Raw genomic sequence first — 23,166 nt, forward strand, 5'->3', positions numbered from 1 at the left:
CCTTGTGGGGCACCATTCCGAAAAGGGAAAAATGATAGCCAGTTAAAGATATCAGTCTCATAAAATTCACTGAACTAACTAAACTAACTAAATTATCAATTTGGAATGTTACAAGATGGCAGAATCAAAGCTAGCTTCAGATGGGGGCAGGTTTTGTCTGACCATGTGGTCAGGACAAAGACAAAGGAAAAGAAGCGGGAACTTTGAGTTGCCTCTTTGGGTGTAGCTATGTTGAAAGCCTATTTGTAAATTAGTCTATGTGAAATGTATTGCAAAGGGTCTGGATTAGTGCAGAGGATGTTTAGTTGTGTGCAAGATGTTGCCTCTGAACAGCATTAGCAAGCTAACATCGCTTAGCTCTGGTAAAGCCAACTAACCAATAACCTAACTGCAAACAATGACAACAGTAATAAACAGCATTAAATCACATACAACAAATTAAAACAGTCTTGCTTAGCCTGTACAGCTGTGATAATGCTATGCCCAGTTGTTAGGTTACCAATCCTTGAATGGATGGAGGGAAGAGTTGGTTTGAAACATGTTGCTGGAAAGAGCTTTGGTTCCAGGTGCAGACTTTGTCGTGTCCTTTGTTCCAAAGGTGCAGATCTGAGGAAGCCGGTTGCTCGGGGTCCTTGCAGAGTTAGATGTTGTGATGCTAACTCAACTTGGTTCTCCTTGTTGCTGGAAAGTTTGTTGCAAACCTTGTGTTCGCACACTCACTTCTCTAGTTCCAGGTTTTGCTCCTGCTGTGCGCAAGGGCCCCCCTTTGATGGTTTGGGGGCAAGGAGCAAGTGTCTGAGGTGGTCAGCAGCCCCGCAGAAAAAAAGGCCTGTCTGGGCCCAGGAGAAAAGATCTAGGCCTCTAGTTTCCCGGCGCAACGCAGGGTGGCACAGGGTGGCGAACCCCGCGCAGAGCTAGTTTCGAGCAGCACAATCCAAGGCGCGCTCAGTTTGGTAGTTTGGCAGACCGAGATGCACTGAGATGGGTGTGGCGGCGCAGCAGGGGGAGGTGTCGACAGATGCAGCTTGGCGCAGTGACAGTTTCGTGCCAAAAGGCTTCACCGAAGGTGTGCTAAAAGCTCACCAGCTGAAACCAGGTCTACTGTCAGCTCAGGCGGAACGCAGCCAGTGTAAGTGTAAGTTTGGCTGACCGGCAGACAGTGTGCACCCGTCACCAAAACCTCACAGGCAGGTTTCCAGAATGTCAGGCACCTTAATGATGCAATAAGTACCCACAAAAAACACTAATCAATACAACTATCTGCAATCAGCACATAAATGTATCTCTATATCGACTGTCCCATCACATCTGATGTCAGATCAAAGGGGATTGGCACCGTTTGGCACGTTTGGCACGCGTAATGGAAACCCAACCTGATTTGATTAACAAAACTAACGAGTTCACATCCCTCTCAGCCAACCACAAACAGCCACGGCATCAGATAGGGAGTATATATTCAGCATCTGTCATCTTAGAAAAGTCAAAAGAAAAGAAACAGAGTGAGACTGTGAGAGAGAAAGAGAGAGCGCACGCATGCACGAGAGAAACGTTGTCAACAAATTGTAAGTTATGTTCGGTGTCTTAAGGGTTTACGTGCTTCATGTGATTGCCTATACAAATGTTAAAATGTTCTTGCTTAATGTGATCTACAAAGATAGAGTACATTATTGCGAGGAGGAGGAGGACTTACGCAGAGAGGGTGTACGGTCAAAGGACATCCTATTTGGGCATGACAGAGCTGGAATGCAGGTGGGCCACACAAATAATGACTGGAATACTGCCGTGTCCAATGTAATTGTCATTTCATGTCGTACACTTTTTCATTACACAGGAACAAATTACACGAGGTGGTCCAAGTGGTGACGCGCATCGTGGCCTCTGATGCGCACCCCCGTGGCACTTGTGCTCTCCCTGTTGCTGTAAAGGTGACAGTGGCTCTGACCTTCTTCGCCACTGGGTCTTTCCAGCACACCATGGCCGCGGTGGTGGGGATCAGTCAGAGAGCTGTCAGTTCGGCTATACATGCAGTGACGTCTAATCTAGTCCGACATGCAAATGAGCACATAATTTTTCTATTCACACGTGAGAGCCAGCTGGAAACGAAGCGAGGTTTCTTGTTGAAATGTGGATTCCCTGGGGTACTGGGAGCAATCGACTGCACGCATGTACAGTTGCGCGCCCCAGATACCCAAGCCATCACTTATGTGTACCGTAAGGGAGTACATCCATTCACACATTTATGGTGTAAATTTACTCAATCACATTAAATATAGGCAAATCACCCAAAACAAATTATTTCAGTGTTCAATTTATTTTATTTAGGCTGGCATCTATTGAGGCCAGCGGGAGCAGCCTAATCACATTAAATATAGGCAAATCACCCAAAACAAATTATTTCAGTGTTCAATTTATTTTATTTAGGCTGGCATCTATTGAGGCCAGCGGGAGCAGCCTGTCATTCACGCCCCGGAGCCGGACTTCCACTCCTTGGAGCTGGGCCAAAATCCGCCTGGCCACACCCAGTTGGCGAAGTGCAGGTGCGCTGCGCCTCCGCCTCACCCGGTAGGTAGGTAGGTAGGTTTATTTGACAACAATAAAAAAAAAAAACATACATGAGTAACTGCAGATCAGTTTCATATACATTAATTAAAAATTGTCGACGATTAAAATACACAATAAAGCCCAAAGGCTTATTTCCATTGTGGTCTGTGAAACTAGAGGCCCTAGACTGCTACCATCAAATTCAGTGCCCCATATCATAGTTTGAGTGCCCCCAGCTGATGAAAAAAATAATCCTATCTCAACAGGAAATACTTACATAAAATATTTTGCAAACGTTAACTATTGTTAGCTTGTTGCTAAGAATGAAGAACGCTCACGTGTTATTGTTTTGGTGTTTTGGTGCTATGGTGAATAGTTTAATTAGATCTATGGAGGATGAAGCAGTGTGATAAATACATGTCACAAACTCAACCTGTGGAGTATAGAGGTGAACACAGTTAAGTCAGGTAACTGTGAATGAATAACACATTCAAATACAGGTTGATTGTTAAATGGATGTTCAGAGAGTGAATTCTTTACTCAGTTGTAGGTTCAGTATGTCTGTTATATTATCTGCCTGTTTAAGTGATTGTTAATTTTTGACTATCTTAATGGATGAAGGATTAAATGTAACATATATAACTTTAGGTGGACATGTGGAAGTTCACAAATACAGATTCCTTTATTTTATGATCATGTTTATAGTATATATTTTAGTAATCTGCAGTAATTCTACTATTGTGTATCTTATTGTGATTCACCGAAACCTCCATGAGCCTATGTACATTTTCATTGCAGCTTTGTTAATCAACTCTGTTCTTTTCAGCACTGCTCTTTACCCAAAGTTTCTGATTGACTTTTTATCTGAAAAACAGATCATATCTTATTCAGCCTGTCTCTTCCAGTATTTTTTGTTTTATACTTTAGGCGGTGCAGAGTTCTTACTGTTGTCAGCCATGGCCTATGACAGGTATGTGTCTATATGTAAACCTCTGCAATATCCAACTATAATGAGAAAAACAACTGTCTGGATCTTTCTGGCTTTAGCTTGGTTTGTTCCTGCTTGTCAGCTTATGGCAACGACAATATTGTCCTTTAACGAAAAGCTCTGTAGGTTTACTTTAAAAGCAATTTTTTGCAGTAACTCAATTTACCATCTTCACTGCAGCACTTCAAGAGCACTGACTGTATTGGGTTTGGTAATTTTGCTCAACGTTTCATTTTTTCCGATGCTCTTTATACTTTCCACATATGCACAAATATTCAGAATAACCTATCGAAGTTGCAGAAAAGTCAGGAAAAAAGCTGCAGAGACCTGTTTACCTCACCTGTTGGTTTTGATCAACTTTTCCTTGCTGTGCGCATTTAATGTAATTATAGCTCGACTGGAATCTGATATTACAAAACTTGCAAATTTAATAATGACTTTACAGCTGGTTTTGTATCATCCACTTGTTAATCCAATCATATATGGACTGAAAATGAAAGAAATTTCAAAACACCTCAAGCTGTTGTTATGTCATAGGAAGATGAACTAATGTTATCAACACTGATTTCTTCTTCTGTTTAACAGTGCAGAGATGTGATTTCTCTGATCCTTGGAAAGTGTTTAACTTTAGGACTTGTTTTACTTAATAATACACAGTAATGAGCACTGTCAGGTTAAACAATGTGATAACTGATGACATTTTTCTGTTGTAGCTGTTTCATTACTGTCTTACTGCTTTGAATTTACTGTACAAATGCAGAACCCTATTTATCACATCCATTACTAGTATTCTGGGTCTATTGCTGCAGTATATAAATACTAGAACTAAAAACCTACTTTTTGTTTATAGATTGTTTTTAAAGAGGTTACGTTAAATTTATATTGCTAACTTTTGATGCACTGCATGGGTTTCTAGAAATTTCATTTTTGAAATCATACATTTATCCCACAGTAGACCCTGATTGTATTTAACTCTGCTCCCTTACTCCATTAGTTTTTATCTTGTCAGTTTTCACTGTTTTGTTCATCTCATTGTTGTTGATGTGTCTTATAACTTCATGACCATTTGATTAACATGACAATAAAGGATTTCAAATGTCGAAAACATTGAGGCATTATTTTATATATTTTACAATGTAGTGCCCACAATGAACACTGTATACTGTAACGCATGGTACACAGTCTGAACTTCACTGTGGAGGAAAAGAATATATTTTTCCCAGCAGTTATCTTGGCTATGTGTTACGTTTAAGACTGACATAACCTCCACAATAATAATGGTGCTCTGTCAGAGCTAGGACACCAGAGAGCACAAATTATTTAATATGCTGGCTGTAGGATTTTCTTTTCTTTCATTTTTTTTTTAGGATGACATAATGTAGAGCAGTGGTTTTAACCTATTTTTTGGGCCAGTGTCCTCCTATTCATGATCCAGGTCCCTCACCTCCTCCCATCAACTAAAATGTAGGCTAAATGTCTTCCCTGATTATTAATGTTGATTATTATTCTGTACTATATCATTATAAGAGCATGTAATTGAATGCTAATGTTGGGAACACATAGTTGAAAGTATTAAAATGGCTAAAAAAAATAAAATAAATAATAATAAATAAAAACTATTAATTATGTCTGACAATATGATTTAATTTACAATAACTCACCTTCTGTGGCACTATGTCCAGGAAAAATGATAGCCATTTAATTAATTAAGTTTCATAAAGTACAAAAACCTATCAGTTTGAAGGATTTTGGAGTTCTTGACACAGCAGGGATTCACTCACACTTCTGCAATGTTAAACAGATAGCAAGTATGATTCCAAAAGTATTTATTCACAATATGACAAAAATAAATACACAAAACTACAACCTAACTACAGACTAAGACACTTAACAGTTTGTGTGTGTGTGTGTGTGTGTGTGTGTGAGATAGAGAGAGTGTGTGTAGAGCATCAATAACTCATTCAATGACAACAAATCAACACGTACATTGACAACAGTTGAATAATCTTGCTTAGCTTGCACAATTGTACCATTGCTGTGCCCAGTTGTTATGTTACCAGTCCATGAATGAGAGGTTTTTTGTTATGCTATTTGTTATTCGGCGATTCTGTCTATTGTGGATGAGCAAAGATGGAAAGGATTGTGATTCCGATGCAGTCTCAGTAGTGCTGTATTACAGCTTTGCAGGTTAGAGGAATCTGTTCATGCTTTGTCCTAACAGCGTTAGCAGTTCATCTTCACATGTTGCCAATGCTGTGCCCAATTGTTATGTTACCAGTCCATGGATGATTGACCTTCAAAACAAAATGGCTTACATCAGAAACTACAAGAAGATGGCAGAAACATGTGAACTGTGTTTCAGGATCAGTGTTTGGTGAAAACTCCTATCCTGAAAAACTCTGGGTTTTGTGTTTCAGAAAGAGATGTAATTGAAACTCTGGGTAAATTACTGCAGTAACTGATAATCCAACCCACCCGCCAACAGGTTTTCTTCAACAAACCCTGAGTTTTCTCCATCTCCCCCCTCTGACAGAGCAAGACATGCTGCTTCGTTTCCAAAATTATTTCAGTCGCATCAAAGCATATATTAAACAGCAAAGATTTACTGTCTGCCAGAATCAAAATCCTGGTTGGATATTAATTTGTTACTCAGGACCATCTAAAGTTACTACTTTTACGCACTCTCAGCAGTGACATGCCATTTGGGTAGGCAAGGTAGGCGCTGTGTACCCTGTTTCCCATGCAAATCATGTCCTAAAGATAAGATTGATAAGATTTCATGAAATAAACTTTCATTTGTAATATTATTGTTTATTCTTGTGATTTCTCTTTCATTTGTGTATTGGTTCAATAGTTTAGACGTTGCTATGAGAAATGTAGTAGTTGCATGTATTCGAGTAAAAAAGTTGTAAGTGATGTTTTCACCAAGAAAGATTGATGGATGGATGGATGGATGGATGTTATGTAAGAATAGCCGAGATCTATCAGAATCAGAATCAAAAATACTTTTTTGTTCCAGAGGGGAAATTATGGTTTGTGACAGTCACGCCGATATAAGAATATTACATGTGAAGATGAACTGCTAACGCTGTTAGGACAAAGAGTGAACAGATTCCTCTGACCTGCAACAGTGGAATGCAGCACTGCAGAGACTGCATCGGGAACCACAAGTCTTTCCATCTTTGCTCATCCACATCAGACAGGAGTGCCAACTAACAAGTAGCATAACAAAAAACCTCTTCCCAACATTCATGGACTGGTAACGTAACAACTGCGTACAGAATTGGTACAACTGTACAGGCTGAGCAAGATTGTTTAACTGTTATCAATGTACGTGTTGATTTGCTGTCATTCAGTGAGAGCAACACACTGTTAAGTGTCTTAGTCTGCATTCTTGGAACCCATCGGCTGTATTCAGCATCTGACTTCCAGCATACGGCGATAAAGCCTCTGGGGGCAGACCCCTGATTTTTTGGCATTCCAGTTTGAGGAGGCGAATTTCCGTTTCCGACTTCCGTTTATATATAAGTAAATATGCTGAACCATTGCGATGGATTCAGAGTTTGCAGTGACGCCAATTATGTTCCGCCTCATCAGTTCACCGCATGGAGCATTTAACCTGGCAACAACTGCAGCCGGCTCAAATGTGATTGATCAATATCACGCGGACTACAAACAGCCTAGCACCGGAAACCAGGGCTCTTCCGCTCTTCTTCCGGAGGCAAGATCTCCGGTGTTTGCCTACAGACTACGTTCACTGAATGTAGAGTCTGTATATAGACACTACTACACCATCCAGAGCACAGCCCTGTCAGTTTTTGGCAAGAAGCTGGGAAGGCCAAATGACTGGTTTGACGCCAATTTAACAGAATTGGCTCCAATCCTCAACTGCCCCACTGAAAACAGCCTCGGGAGAAACCATCTCCGACTGCTCCAAACAACTTGACCGCTGGGTGGAACACTACTCGGTGCTTTACACCAGGGATAACATTGTCTCTGATGCAGCACTCAGGCATGTAGGGCGTTTCCCTGTAATGGAAGAGCTCAACATGGAACCAACTACTGAGGAGTTAGGTAAAGCAATCGACAGCTTGGCCAGCAGAAAAGCACCAGACAGTGATGGAGTAAGTCCTCAAGTGCGGAAAGCCTGCTCTACTGCACAGACTCCACAGGCTCCTCTGCCTGTGCTGGTAGGAAGGCTCTGTCCCACAGGACATGAGAGATGCAAACATCATTACCCTGTACAAAAATAAGGGAGACAGGGGCGATTGTAACAACTACCATGGCATCTCCCTACTCAGCATCACTGGCAAGCTCTTTGCTAGAGTTTTACTGGGTAGACTCCAGGTCCTGGCGGAGAGAATCTACCCTGACATGATCTTCTCCCTGAGACAGCTGCAGGAGAAGTGCAGAGAACAGTGAAAACCACTCTACATGGCCTTCAATGAGTTGACCAAGGCATTCGATCTTGTGAGCAGGAGCGGCCTCTTCCAACTGGTCAAACGGATAGGCTGCCCTCCAAAACTCCTCAGCACTCTTCGGTCCTTCCTGCATGCTAGCGCCCACTCTGTTTAGGATATTCTTTTCCCTCCTCCTGCACCAAGCCTTCGGAACGTCAACTGAAGGAGTCTACCTACACACTAGGACAGACAGCAAACTTTTCAACCTCTCCCGACTGAAAGCAAAAACGAAGGTCAGATCACTCATCATTTGGGAAATGCTGTTTGCTGATGATGCAGCAGTGGCAGCACACTCCCAGAAACACCTGCAGGTCCTCACTGACCAGTTCAGTCACGCATGTCAGAACTTCAAAGTAACCATTAGCTTGAAGAAAACCAAGACTATGGGACAAGACACTGAAACCCCCCCTTCCATCACCATTAACAGTTATACACTGGAAGCTGTGAGCAGCTTTATCTACCTTGGGTATACCATTACCAACAACTTGTCTCTTGATGCAGAAGTCAGCAGCCGGATCGGAAAAGCAGCCTCTATTTTTGGGAAACTTACATCTAGAGTATGGGACAATAACAAACTCTCCATCCATACAAAGATACAGGTGTACAGTGCCTATGTCAGCAGCACACTCCTGTATGGCAGCGAAGCGTGGACCACATACTCGCACCAAGAGTGGAGGTTAAATTCTTTCCATCTGCACTGCCTGAGACGCATACTGGGCATCACGTGGCAGGACAGGATCACAGATACAGCGGTCCTAGAGAGGGCACAGCTCCCAACAATGTTCTCTCTTCTGAGGCAAAGACGTCTCTGCTGGCTGGGCCATGTCCGCCAGATGCACGTTGGTCGCATGCCAAAAGACATACTGTACGCAGAGCTAACATCTGGCAAAAGGCCAATTGGCCCCCCTGTGCTTCGGTATAAGGTTGTCTGCAAAAAGGACCTCAAATCCTTCAACATCAATCCTGCCACCGGGGGAAGATGCCGCTACAGACCATCGTCTATGGCAGCAGGCACTCCGCACCGGACTGCAGACCCATGAAACAGCCTTGTCTCAACAACAAGAAACAAAAAGAAATTTGAGAATGCAGTAATTCATCCGTCACGTCTTCAACATCACAGAATCCGGCCTACAATTGTGACATCTGTGGCCGGGTCTGCCACTCCCGGATTGGCCTTCACAGCCACAGAAGACGCTGTGTCCAAACCTAACTCCCAGGCACAAGAAATCTATGGTCTTACGTGACTGCGATGCCGATGATGATGATGATGATGATGATGATGATTAGTCTGTAGTTAGGTTTATTGAGTTTGTAGATTTGTGTGTTTATGTTTGTCATATTGTGAATGAACACTTTTGGAGCCATACTTGTAAGTACTTGCGCTGGCCCAAAAATATGTTAAAACCACTACACTACAATATTTAATCCTGACAAAAAAAAAATAAAATGCTACAACCAACATATTAAATAATTTGTGCTTTCTGGTGTCCTCACTCTGACAGAGCACCAGGTTAGGAGGCTATATCAATCTTAAATGTAGCACATAGCCAAGATAACAGTATACAGTGTTCATTATGAGCACTACATTGTAATATATAAAATAACACCACAGTGTTTTCAACATTTGAAATCCTTTATTGCCATGTTAATAAAATGGTCTTGAAGTTATAAGACACAACAACAACGAGATGAATAAAACAGTGAAAACTGACAAGATAAAAACTAATGGAGTAAGGGAGCAGAGTTAAATACAATCAGGGTCTACTGTGGGATAAATGTATGATTTCAGAAATTATTTAAAATAAAATACAAAGTCAACTGAGTGGATGTCCTGTGGCAGATTGATCCAGAGGCTCTCACAGCTCATAGGGACTCTAACGTTCATGGATGACACAAGTAAAAACCCATGCAGTGCATCAAGAGTCAGCAATCTAATATCAAATAAAATCACTTTTAAACACAACATAAACAGTGTAAAGAGGCAAAAGCAGGTGTAATGTGAATCTTTCTCTTAGTTCTAGTTCTATAAACTTCATCAATAGACCCAGAATACTAATACTGGATATAATAAATAGGGTTCTGCATTTGTACAGTAAATTCAAAGCAGTAAGACAGTAATGAAACATTGAGAATGAAACTACTGCAACAGAGTAACTGCAGAAAATGTCATCAGTCATCTCATTGTTGAAGCTTACAGTGCTCATTACTGTGCATTATTAAGTAAAACAAGTCCTAAAGTTAAACACTTTCCAAGGATCAGAGAAATCACATCTCTGCACTGTTAAACAGAAGAAGAAATCAGTGTTGAAAACATTAGTTCATCTTCCTATGACATAACAACTGCTTGAGGTGTTTTGAAATTTCTTTCATTTTTAGTCCATATATGATTGGATTAACAAGTGGATGATACAAAACCAGCTGTAAAGTCATTATTAAATTTGCAAGTTTTGTAATATCAGATTCCAGTCGAGCTATAATTACATTATATGTGCACAACAAGGAAAAGTTGATCAAAACCAACAGGTGAGGTAAACAGGTCTCTGCAGCTTTTTTCCTGACTTTTCTGCAACTTCGATAGGTTATTCTGAATATTTGTGCATATGTGGAAAGTATAAAGAGCATCGGAAAAAATGAAACATTTAGAAACATGACCAAACCCAATATAGTCAGTGCTCTTGATGTGCTACACTGAAGTTTGTAAATTGAGTTACTGCAAAAAAGTGCTTTTAAAGTAAACCTACAGAGCTTTTCGTTAAAGGACATTATTGTCAGTGCCATAATCTGACAAGCAGGAACAAACCAAGCTAAAGCCAGAAAGATACAGACAGTTGTTTTTCTCATTATAGTTGGATATTGCAGAGGTTTACATATAGACACATACCTGTCATAGGCCATGGCTGACAACAGTGAAAACTCTGCACCGCCTAAAGTATAAAACAGAAAATACTGGAGGAGACAGGCTGAATAAGATATGATCTGTTTTTCAGATAAAAAGTCAATCAGAAACTTTGGGTAAATAGCAGTGCTGAAAAGAACAGAGTTGATTAACAAAGCTGCAATGAAAATGTACATAGGCTCATGGAGGTTCGGTGAATCACAATAAGATACACAATAGTAGAATTACTGCAGATTATTAAAATATATACTATAAACATGATCATAAAATAAAGGAATCTGTATTTGTGAACTTCCACATGTCCACCTAAAGTTATATATGTTACATTTAATCCTTCATCCATTAAGATAGTCTAAAATTAACAATCACTTAAACAGGCAGATAATATAACAGACATATTGAACCTACAACTACAAGTAAAGAATTCACTCTCTGAACATCCATTTAACAATCAACCTGTATTTGAATGTGTTATTCATTCACAGTTACCTGACTTCATTAAAAAATGCAGGTGGGGCGTGTTCACCTCCAAACTCCACAGGCTGAGTTTGTGACATGTTTTTATCAGACTGCTTCATCCTCCATAGATCTCATTACACCATTCACCAAAGGAAACAATAACACGTGACAAACTTTGTCAAACTCTGTAGCCCAGAAATCAGAAGCCATATTTCTCCTTTTTTACTGAGTAATGCACATATGTAATGTTCTGTGCCATTATAAAGAAAGAAAAAAAAGACAGTGCAGCATGAGAGTGACTATATTTCATTCACCAAGTGGTGTCTCCTTCATATTGTGTCACAGAGTGCTTTCTTATTTGTTTGGGCACCCCTGGTCAAAATTTATTTTACTGTAAATAGTTAAGTAGAAGATGAAGTGATCTCCAAAAGACATGAATGTAAAAATGAAACATGCTTTTCAACATTTTAAGCAAGATCAATGTAATCAATGATCAATGATCATGAATAGGGGGACACTGGCCCAAAAATAGGTTAAAACCACTGTTCTACGTTATGTCATCCTAAAAATAATAAAAAAAAAAAAATCTTCCAACCAACATATTAAATCATTTGTGCTTACTGGTGTCCTAGCTCTGACAGAGCACCATTATTATTGTGGAGGTTATGTCAATCTTAAACATAGCACATAGCCAAGATAACTGCTGGGAAAAATATATTCTATTCCTCCACAGTGAAGTTCAGACCGTGTACCAGGCGTTACAGTATACAGTGTTCATTGTGGGCACTACATTGTAAAATATATAGAATAACGCCACAGTGTTTTCGACATTTGAAATCCTTTATTGCCATGTTAATAAAATGGTCATGAAGTTATAAGACACAACAACAACAATGAGATGAATAAAACAGTGAAAACTGACAAGATAAAAACTAATGGAGTAAGGGAGCAGAGTTAAATACAATCAGGGTCTACTGTGGGATAAATGTATGATTTCAGCAATGATTTAAAATAAAATACAGAGTCAGCTGAGTGGATGTCCTGTGGCAGATTGATCCAGAGGCTCTCACAGCTCATAGGGACTCTAACATTCATGGATGACACAAGTAAAAACCCATGCAGTGCATCAAAAGTTAGCAATCTTATTTCAAATAAAATCACTTTTAAACACAACATAAACAGTGTAAAGAGGCAAAAGCAGGTGTAATGTGATTCTATCTCTTAGTTCTAGTTCTATAAACTTCATCAGAATATTAATAATGGATATAATAAATAGGGTTCTGCATTTGTACAGTAAATTCAAAGCAGTAAGACAGTAATGAAACATTGAGAATGAAACTACTGCAACAGAGTAACTGCAGAAAATGTCATCAGTCATCTCATTGTTGAAGCTTACAGTGCTCATTACTGTGCATTATTTAGTAAAACAAGTCCTAAAGTTAAACACTTTCCAAGGATCAGAGAAATCACATCTCTGCACTGTTAAACAGAAGAAGAAATCAGTGTTGAAAACATTAGTTCATCTTCCTATGACATAACAACTGCTTGAGATGTTTTGAAATTTCTTTCATTTTTAGTCCATATATGATTGGATTAACAAGTGGATGATACAAAACCAGCTGTAAAGTCATCATTAAATTTGCAAGTTTTGTAATATCAGATTCCAGTCGAGCTATAATTACATTATATGTGCACAGCAAGGAAAAGTTGATCAAAACCAACAGGTGAGGTAAACAGGTCTCTGCAGCTTTTTTCCTGACTTTTCTGCAACTTCGATAGGTTATTCTGAAAATTTGTGCATATGTGGAAAGTATAAAGAGCATTGGAAAAAATGACACATTGAGTAAAATTACCAAACCCAATATTGTCAGTGTTCTTGAAGTGCTACACTGAAGTTTGTAAATTGAGTTATTGCAAAAAATTGCTTTTAAAGTAAACCTACAGAGCTTTTCATGAAAGCACATTGTTGTGTGTGCCACAAGCTGACAAGCAGGAACAAACCAAGCTAAAGCCAGAAAGATACAGACAGTTGTTTTTCTCATTATAGTTGGATATTGCAGAGGTTTACATATAGACACATACCTGTCATAGGCCATGGCTGACAACAGAAAGAACTCTGCACCGCCTAAAGTATAAAACAGAAAATACTGGAGGAGACAGGCTGAATAAGATATGATCTGTTTTTCAGATAAAAAGTCAATCAGAAGCTTTGGGTAAATAGCAGTGCTGAAAAGAACAGAGTTGATTAACAAAGCTGCAATGAAAATGTACATAGGCTCATGGAGGTTTCGCTGAATCACAATAAGATACACAATAGTAGAATTACTGCAGATTATTAAAATATATACTATAAACATGATCATAAAATAAAGGAATCTGTATTTGTGAACTTCCACATGTCCACCTAAAGTTATATATGTTACATTTAATCCTTCATCCATTAAGATAGTCTAAAATTAACAATCACTTAAACAGGCAGATAATATAACAGACATATTGAACCTACAACTGAGTAAAGAATTCACTCTCTGAACATCCATTTAACAATCAACCTGTATTTGAATGTGTTATTCATTCACAGTTACCTGACTTCATTAAAAAATGCAGGTGGGACGTGTTCACCTCCAAACTCCACAGGCTGAGTTTGTGACATGTTTTTATCAGACTGCTTCATCCTCCATAGATCTCATTACACCATTCACCAAAGGAAACAATAACACGTGACAAATTTTTTTCAAACTCTGTAGCCCAGAAATCAGAAGCCATAGTTCACCTTTTTTACTGGAGAATGTGCATATGCAATGTTTTCTGTGCCACTATAAAGAAAAGAAAAAAGTAGAGCATTTTAATTATTTTCAAAATTTATTGTTTTGGAAAGTGACTTTATTTCATTCACCAAATGGTGTCTCCCTCATACTGTGTCACAGAGCGCTTTTTTATTTGTTTGTGCACCCCTGGTCAAAATTTATTTTACTGTAAATTGTTAAGTAGAAGATGAAGTGATCTCCAAAAGACATGAAGTTAAAGATGAAACATGCTTTTCAACATTTAAGCAAGATCAGTGTATTATTTTGATTTCGTACAATTTTTAGAGTGAAACAAGGAAAGGAACACCATGCAGAAGGTTTGGACACCCCAAGACATTTGAGCTCTCAGACAACTTTTACCAAGGTCTTGTTAGGGCTCTGGCTTGTTCACAGTCATCGTTAGGAAAGGCCAGGTGATGCAAATTTTAAAGCGTTGTAAAGGTTCTGATTCCTGAGACCTTGGCCTCTAGTTTCCCGGCGTGGCGCAGGGTGGCGAACCCCATGTCGAGCTAGTTTCGAGCAGCGCAATCCAAGGCGCGCTCAGTTTGGTAGTTTGGCAGACCGAGGTGCGCTGAGATGGGTGTGGCGGCGCAGCAGGGGGAGGTGTCGACAGATGCAGCTTGGCGCAGTGACAGTTTCGTGCCAAAAGGCTTCACTGAAGGTGCACTAAAAGCTCGCCAGCTGAAACCAGGTCTACTGTCAGCGCAGGGGGAGCGTAGCTGGTGTAGCGGAAGTTTGGCTGACCGGTGCACAGTGCGCACACCTCACCAAAATCTCACAGGCAGGTTTCCAGAATGTCAAGCACATTAATAATGCAATAAATACCCAAAACCACTATTCAGTGCAACTATCTGCAATCAGCACATAAATGTATCTCTGTATCGACTGTCCCGTCACATCTGATGTCAGATTAAAGGGGATTGGCACCGTTTGGCACGTTTGGCACGCGTAATGGAAACCCAACCTGATCTGATTAACACAGCTGCAACTAAGATGTTCACATCCCTCTCAGCCAACCACAAACAGCCACAGCATCAGATAGGGAGTATATATTCAGCACCTGTCATCTTAGAAAAGTCAAAAGAAAAGAAACAGAGTGAGACTGCGAGAGAGAAAGAGAGAGAGCGCACGAGAGAAACGCAACTTTGATTTACAATTGTGGTGACCTCCTCCCAGGCTACCTGCCTGCTGCTGTCAGGCTACATAACCAGCACTGCTCACAGTAGACTGCACCATGGACACTTTTTTGACACTTTATTGACACCACAGCTGTCTGCTGTTCTGCACATACAATGACTTGTACTAGATATGCTCCCTTTATCCACTGCTCATTTTCATTCACTGCTGCTCATTATTATCCACTTCCTATTATTTTCATTATTATTATTATTATTATTATTATTATTATTATTATTATTATTATTGTTATTTATCACCGTCTCTTGTATTTTTGTACTTATTTGCATGCCTAGTTATTTAAGTTTTTTACGTTTAATTTTGAAATCTTTAATCTGACTCTTTCTCCTTGACTGCTAGAACACTGGAATTTCTCAATTATGGGATCAATAAAGGTGTATCTTATCTTATCTTATCTTATCTTATCTTATCTTATCAGCCCGTGCAGGTCTGCTCACAGTTCCCTATATTCGGACACTGCGAGCTTCGACCTCCCAGACCAAAACATCAGTTTCCTCCTGGGAGAAGTTTGGCCGTCTGACGCTGCTGCTCTCTTCTGCCATAGCGAATTGAGTAAACGCTCATTATGCCTTCGTGCGGCGAGGGCGAGGAGAGGGGCTCATTTGATTGGTGTGATGTGTGTAAAACCCACTCCACGTCTTCTCTTCTCCCTCTTTCCGACATGCGCAGGTAGGAAGGACGGAGGTGGGAAAGAGCAGTAGTAGGAGAGTGACTCTGTTTCCTTCACCAAGTCGTGTCTCCCTCATATTGTGTCACATGGTGCTTTTTTATTTGTTTGGGCCCCCCTGGTCAAAATTTATTTTACTGTAAATAGTTAAGTAGAAGATGAAGTGATCTCCAAAAGACATAAAGTTAAAAATGAAACATGCTTTTCAACATTTTAAGCAAGATCAATGTATTTTTTTTTTTTTTGCTTTGTATAATTTTGGAGTGACATTTGAGCTCTCAGACAATTTTTACCAGGGTCTTGTTAGGGCTCTGGCTTGTTCACAGTCATCGTTAGGAAAGGCCAGGTAATGCAAATTTCAAAGCTTTGTAAATACTCTGATTCCTGAGACCTTGGCCCAATAATCAGCAGCCATGGGCTCCTCTAAACAGCTCCCTAGCACTCTGAAAACTAATAACTGATGCCCACAAAGCAGGAGAAGACTATAAGAAGATAGCAAAGTGTTTTCAAGGAGCTGTGTCCTCATTTTGTAATGTCATTAAAAAGTGGCATTAAACAGGAACTGTGGAGGTCAAGTTGAAGTCTGGAATACCAAGACAACTTTCTGAAAGAGTTGCTCGTAGGATTGTTAGAAAGGCAAATCAAAACCACTGTTTGACTGCAAAAGACCTGCAGGAAGATTACCAGGCTCTGGAGTGGTGGTGCACTGATTTACTGTGCAGCCATACCTGTACAAATATGACCTTCATGGACTTTTAACACTCACTTGTTAGACATGATCAATATGTCCTAATTAGCAGGCTATGTACCACAATCTTTTAAGGTAGCTGTAATTAAACCTCTCCTTAAAAAAAAAAAAAAAAAAAAAGCCCAACCTGGATCCAGAGGTTTTATCCAACTATAGACCAATATCTAATCTGCCCTTTCTTTCAAAGATCCTTGAGAAAGTAGTCACAGACCAGCTGTGTGATTTTCTCCATGATAATAATTTATTTGAGGAATTTCAGTCAGGATTTAGAGTGCATCATAGCACTGAGACAGCACTAGTTAAAATTACAAATGATCTTCTGATTGCTTCAGACAAAGGACTTGTCTCTGTACTTGTTTTATTAGATTTTAGTGCAGCATTTGACACAATTGACCATGAAATTCTGCTACAGAGACTGAACACTTAATTGGCCAAAAAGGTTCTGCGCTAAGCTGGTTTAAATCTTATTTATCCGATCGTTCTCAGTTTGTTCACATTCGTGATGAATCATCCTTACGTACTAAAGTTTGTTTTGGAGTTCCACAACGTTCTGTGCTCGGACCAATCCTAGTTACTCTATATATGCTTCCCTTAGGTAACATCATTAGAAATCACTCTGTAAATTTCCATTGTTATGCGGATGATACACAGTTGTATTTATCAGTGAAGCCAGAAGAAAGTAATCAATTAACTAAACTTCATAACTGCCTTTAAAACCTGGATGAGCAGCAGTTTCCTGATGTTAAATTCAGACAAAACTGAAGTTATTGTTCTTGTCCCGAAACAACTCAGATACTCTTTATCTGATGACATAGTTTCTCCAGATGGCATTGCTCTGGCCTCTAGCACTTCCGTAAGAAACCTCGGAGTAATATTTTACATCATGGACTGCATTTTTTCATCTGTGTAATATATTGCGAAAATTAGGCCTGGCCCAAAAATTGGTCCACGCTTCTGTTACCTCTAGGTTGGATTACTGTAATTCTCTATTATCAGGTAGCTCTAGTAAGTCTTTAAAAACTCTCCAGCTAATTCAGAATGCAGCAGCACGTGTACTAACAGGAGCTAAGAAACGAGATCATATCTCTCCTGTTTTAGCTTCTCTGTACTGGCTCCCTGTAAAATCCAGAACTAAATTTAAAATCCTACTGTTAACTTATAAAGCTCTAAATGGTCAGGCTCCGTCATATCTTAGAAAGCTCATAGTGCCTTATTATCCCACCAGAACACTGCGCTCTGAAAATGCAGGGTTACTTGTGTTCCCTAAAGTCTCCAAAAGTAGATCAGGAGCCAGAGCCTTCAGCTATCAGGCTCCTCTCCTGTGGAATCATCTTCCTGTTACGGTCCGGGAGGCAGACACCATCTCCACATTTAAGACTAGACTTAAGACTTTCCTCTTTGATAAAGCTTATAGTTAGGGCTGGCTCAGGCTTGCCTTGTACCAGCCCCTAGTCAGGCTGACTTAGGCCTAGTCTGCCGGAGGACCCCCCTATAATACACCGGGCCCCTTCTCTCTCTCTCTCTCTCTCTCTCTCTCTCTCTCTCTCTCTCTCTCTCATGTCCTGTTACCACATCTTGCTAACTCGGCCATTCTGGATGTCACTAACTCGGCTTCTTCTCTGGAGCCTTTGTGCTCCACTGTCTCTCAGATTAACTCATATCACAGCGGTGCCTGCATAGTGTGACATGTGTGGTTGTGCTTCTCCTGTGGTCCTGCCAGATGCCTCCTGCTGCTGCTGTTACCATTAGTCATACTTCGACTGTTATTGTACACATGATTATTGTCACATATGTATACTATCACACATTTTTATATACTTTCAACATATTGTACCACAATAACCAGAATTATAATTATAATATTATTATAATATCATTACTTTCATTAATGTTGTTGTAAGCTACTCTCATTACCATCTGTCCTGCATCTCTCTCTGTCTCTGTCTCTCTCTCTGTCTCATTGTGTCATGTGGATTACTGTTAATTTGTTATGTTGATCTGTTCTGTACGACATCTATTGCACGTCTGTCCGTCCTGGAAGAGGGATCCCTCCTCAGTTGCTCTTCCTGAGGTTTCTACCATGTTTTTTCCCCCGTTAAAGGGTTTTTTGGGGAGTTTTTCCTTATCCACTGCGAGGGTCATAAGGACAGAGGGATGTCGTATGCTGTAAAGCCCTGCGAGGCAAATTGTGATTTGTGATATTGGGCTTTATAAATGAAATTGATTGATTGATTGATTGATTGATTGAAGAGTCATCAGAAGAAAACCTTTCCTGCATCTTCACCGCAAAATTCCATGTCTGAAGAAATTTCCTCAATGTGTTCTTGAGATATTGCATTCATGAAAATGAGACAGTCACAGAGGTCACAGTGACTTTGACTTTTGACCACCAAAAATATGACTCAGTTCATTGTTGACTCCATGTGGACATTTGTGCCAAATTTGAAGAAATTCCCTCAAGCTGTTCTGAGATATCATGTTCGCTGTTACGATGGTCCAGAAGCACATTTAGATTAGTTCAGTTAAGCTCAGTTTGAGTAATAGATAAGGAATAGAAAATAACCTTGCACCCACCCAGCTAGATTTCTCTTTCTTCTCACTTTGATTTAGTTTATTATTTTCATGCCAAATATATTTGTATGTATATTTGTCTGTAACGCATGTTGTGTGTCTAAATAGTGATGCTGTAGTTTTGTCGGCGCTTGTGTAGTTGCAGCCTTCTCTGATCTGCGCGCGAGCTCTTTGATGTGTGCATGCCTGTGTGAGTGTCTGGACACGTTGGAGTGAGTGAGAGAGTGGAGCCGTGTCTGCTGGTGAAAGCCGTTGTTGCCATCCGTTGGTCGTTGAAGATGTGAAGAGGAGTTTCGGGACTGTTCCTGCCTGGTGTGCAGATCAACGCTGGCTGAGAGTCACTAGCTAGCTAGAGATAAGCTAGCTAGCCTTTGTGGCACCACTTTACCGTGGACTACAAACTCTGTAGCCGGCTCCTTTGACGGACAGTCACACCCCCCCCTCATCTTCAGTTTCACCTGCTCCCCCTCTACACCTGGGACTTTCATCTTTCCTGGACATCATCGCTGCATGAGCTCCAACCCCTGGGCATCTGGTACCATAGCATAGGATTAGCATAGGGACTTAGCATAGTTATCTTAGGCTATTTAGTATAGGGTTTAGTTAGGATAATATTGTGTATTGTATTTCATGTGTGTCTATTCATCTATCTTCTAATTAAAGGTACAGTTTGTTATTTCTTTATGTCTGTGTCCCTCCCCCAGTTATTTAGTAGAGTGTCCACCTTTCCAAATTACATATAATATTATACATAGAGGTATGCCGGTGGCTTTACATCGCCGTTTCTAATTGGTTTGTAGGTTTAGCAGTCATAATATTTAGTTTCGCGAGTCAAAGTAAGTGTACAGTCCTGTCAGGTTAATTTAATTTCGTTATTGTAGCGTGAGCTGAACATTTGCAATGATGGGACTGACATATATGCGGACGGGTGGACAACCTGAAAACATAATACTTCTGACTGCAGCTATTGTTGGTGCGGAGACATAAAAAAGAGTCTTATCTACATGTGGTCATATTGTTGATGTACGTGTGTTGATTTGCTGTCATTAAGTGAGTAATTGATGATCCACACACACACACACACACACACACACAAAACACTTAAAAGTGTCTTAGTCTGTAGTTAGGCTTATTTAGTTTGTAGTTTTGTGTGTTTATTTTTGTCATATTGTGATAAAAACCTTTGGAATCACACTTGCTGTCTGTTTAATATGGCACAAGTGTGAGTGAATCGCGGAGCCCTGCTGTGTCAAAAACTCCAAAATCCTTCAAATTGATAGTTTAATGTACTTTATGAAACTGAATTAATTAAACGGCTATCATTTTTCCTTTTTTATGGTGTCCCACACGGTGAGTTCATGTAAATTGAATCATATTTTTCTATATAATTAATAGCTATCATAAATATTTCTTATAGCCATTTTAATACTTTCAACTATGTGTTCCCAACATTAACATTCAATTACATGGTCTTATAATGATATAGTACAGAATAATGATCAACATTAATAATCAGGGAAGACATTTAGCCTACATTTTAGTTGATGGGAGGAGGTGGGGGACACTGGCCCAAAAATAGGTTAAAACCACTGCTCTATGTTATGTCATCCTAATAACAAAAAAAAATCTTCCAACCAACATATTAAATCATTTGTGCTTACTGGTGTCCTAGCCCTGACAGAGCACCATTATTATTGTGGAGGTTATGTCAATCTTAAACGTAGCACATAGCCAAGATAACTGCTGGGAAAAATATATCTTTATGCCTCTACAGTAAAGTTCAGACCGTGTACCAGGCGTTACAGTATACAGTGTTCATTATGAGCACTACATTGTAAAATATATAGAATAACGCCACAATGTTTTCGACATTTGAAATCCTTTATTGCCATGTTAATAAAACGGTCATGAAGTTATAAGACACAACAACAACAATGAGATGAATAAAACAGTGAAAACTGACAAGATAAAAACTAATGGAGTAAGGGAGCAGAGTTAAATACAATCAGGGTCTACTGTGGGATAAATGTATGATTTCAGCAATGATTTAAAATAAAATACAGAGTCAGCTGAGTGGATGTCCTGTGGCAGATTGATCCAGAGGCTCTCGCAGCTCACAGGGACTCTAACGTTCATGGATGACACAAGTAAAAACCCATGCAGTGCATCAAAAGTTAGCAATATAAGTTGAAAGCGACCTCTTTAAAAACAATCTATAAACAATGAAAAGAGGCAACAGCAGGTGTAATGTGATTCTTTCTCTTAGTTCTACTTATCAAATACTTCATCAATAGACCCAGAATACTAATTCTGGATATAATAAATAGGGTTCTGCATTTGTACAGTAAATTCAGAGCAGTAAGACAGTAATGAAACATTGAGAATGAAACTACTGCAACAGAGTAACTGCAGAAAATGTCATCAGTCATCTCATTGTTGAAGCTTACAGTGCTCATTACTGTGCATTATTAAGTAAAACAAGTCCTAAAGTTAAACACTTTCCAAGGATCAGAGAAATCACATCTCTGCACTGTTAAACAGAAGAAGAAATCAGTGTTGATAACATTAGTTCATCTTCCTATGACATAACAACTGCTTGAGGTGTTTTGAAATTTCTTTCATTTTTAGTCCATATATGATTGGATTAACAAGTGGATGATACAAAACCAGCTGTAAAGTCATTATTAAATTTGCAAGTTTTGGAATTTCAGATTCCAGTCGAGCTGTCATTAAATTATATGTGCACAGCAAGGAGAAGTTGATCAAAACCAACAGGTGAGGTAAACAGGTCTCTGCAGCTTTTTTCCTGACTTTTCTGCAACTTCGATAGGTTATTCTGAAAATTTGTGCATACGTGGAAAGTATAAAGAGCATTGGAAAAAATGACCCATTTAGAAACATGAACAAACCATATATAGTCAGTGCTCTTGAAGTGCTACACTGAAGTTTGTAAATTGAGTTATTGCAAAAAATTGCTTTGAATGTAAACCTACAGAGCTTTTCATGAAAGCACATTGTTGTGTGTACCACAAGCTGACAAGCAGGAACAAACCAAGCTAAAGCCAGAAAGATCCAGACAGTTGTTTTTCTCATTATAGTTGGATATTGCAGAGGTTTACATATAGACACATACCTGTCATAGGCCATGGCTGACAACAGAAAGAACTCTGCGCCAACTAAAGTATAAAACAGAAAATACTGGAGGAGACAGGCTGAATAAGATATGATCTGTTTTTCAGATAAAAAGTCAATCAGAAACTTTGGGTAAATAGCAGTGCTGAAAAGAACAGAGTTGATTAACAAAGCTGCAATGAAAATGTACATAGGCTCATGGAGGTTTCGGTGAATCACAATAAGATACACAATAGTAGAATTACTGCAGATTATTAAAATATATACTATAAACATGATCATAAAATAAAGGAATCTGTATTTGTGAACTTCCACGTGTCCACCAAAAGTTATATATGTTACATTTAATCCTTCATCCATTAAGATAGTCAAAAACTAACAATCACTTAAACAGGCAGATAATATAACAGACATACTGAACCTACAACTACAAGTAAAGAATTCACTCTCTGAACATCCATTTAACAATCAACCTGTATTTGAATGTGTTATTCATTCACAGTTACCTGACTTCATTAAAAAATGCAGGTGGAACGTGTTCACCTCCAAACTCCACAGGCTGAGTTTGTGACATGTTTTTATCAGACTGCTTCATCCTCCATAGATCTCATTACACCATTCACCAAAGGAAACAATAACACGTGACAAACTTTGTCAAACTTTGTAGCCCAGAAATCAGAAGCCATAGTTCATCTTTTTT

The 23,166-nt window shown here is 39.4% G+C and overlaps 3 protein-coding genes and 1 pseudogene across 3 annotated transcripts; 1 reads left to right on the forward strand and 3 right to left on the reverse strand.

Moving 5' to 3' along the window:
* Positions 1-3,152: 3,152 nt before the first annotated feature.
* LOC125899510 (olfactory receptor 6N2-like) lies at positions 3,153-4,079 on the forward strand. The gene has a single exon (XM_049593903.1). The coding sequence runs from the start codon at positions 3,153-3,155 to the stop codon at positions 4,077-4,079; it is 927 nt and encodes a 308-aa protein (XP_049449860.1).
* A 6,223-nt stretch (positions 4,080-10,302) lies between these two features.
* On the reverse strand, positions 10,303-11,228 carry LOC125899511 (olfactory receptor 13C2-like; annotated as a pseudogene).
* A 1,630-nt stretch (positions 11,229-12,858) lies between these two features.
* LOC125899512 (olfactory receptor 11A1-like) lies at positions 12,859-13,785 on the reverse strand. Its single transcript, XM_049593905.1, has one exon. The coding sequence runs from the start codon at positions 13,783-13,785 to the stop codon at positions 12,859-12,861; it is 927 nt and encodes a 308-aa protein (XP_049449862.1).
* An 8,114-nt stretch (positions 13,786-21,899) lies between these two features.
* Positions 21,900-22,826, reverse strand: LOC125899513 (olfactory receptor 2AG2-like). Its single transcript, XM_049593906.1, has one exon. It carries the CDS (start codon positions 22,824-22,826, stop codon positions 21,900-21,902), a length of 927 nt encoding a protein of 308 aa, XP_049449863.1.
* Positions 22,827-23,166: the final 340 nt, after the last annotated feature.

Source organism: Epinephelus fuscoguttatus, linkage group LG13 (genome assembly GCF_011397635.1).
Source record: "Epinephelus fuscoguttatus linkage group LG13, E.fuscoguttatus.final_Chr_v1".
Taxonomy (NCBI): domain Eukaryota; kingdom Metazoa; phylum Chordata; class Actinopteri; order Perciformes; family Serranidae; genus Epinephelus; species Epinephelus fuscoguttatus.

Excerpts from the sequence above, each read along its gene's own strand:
- LOC125899510 (XM_049593903.1), top strand. The coding sequence starts at position 3,153 with ATGGATGAAGGATTAAATGTAACATATATAACTTTAGGTGGACATGTG.
- LOC125899513 (XM_049593906.1), bottom strand. The coding sequence starts at position 22,826 with ATGGATGAAGGATTAAATGTAACATATATAACTTTTGGTGGACACGTG.
- LOC125899512 (XM_049593905.1), bottom strand. The coding sequence starts at position 13,785 with ATGGATGAAGGATTAAATGTAACATATATAACTTTAGGTGGACATGTG.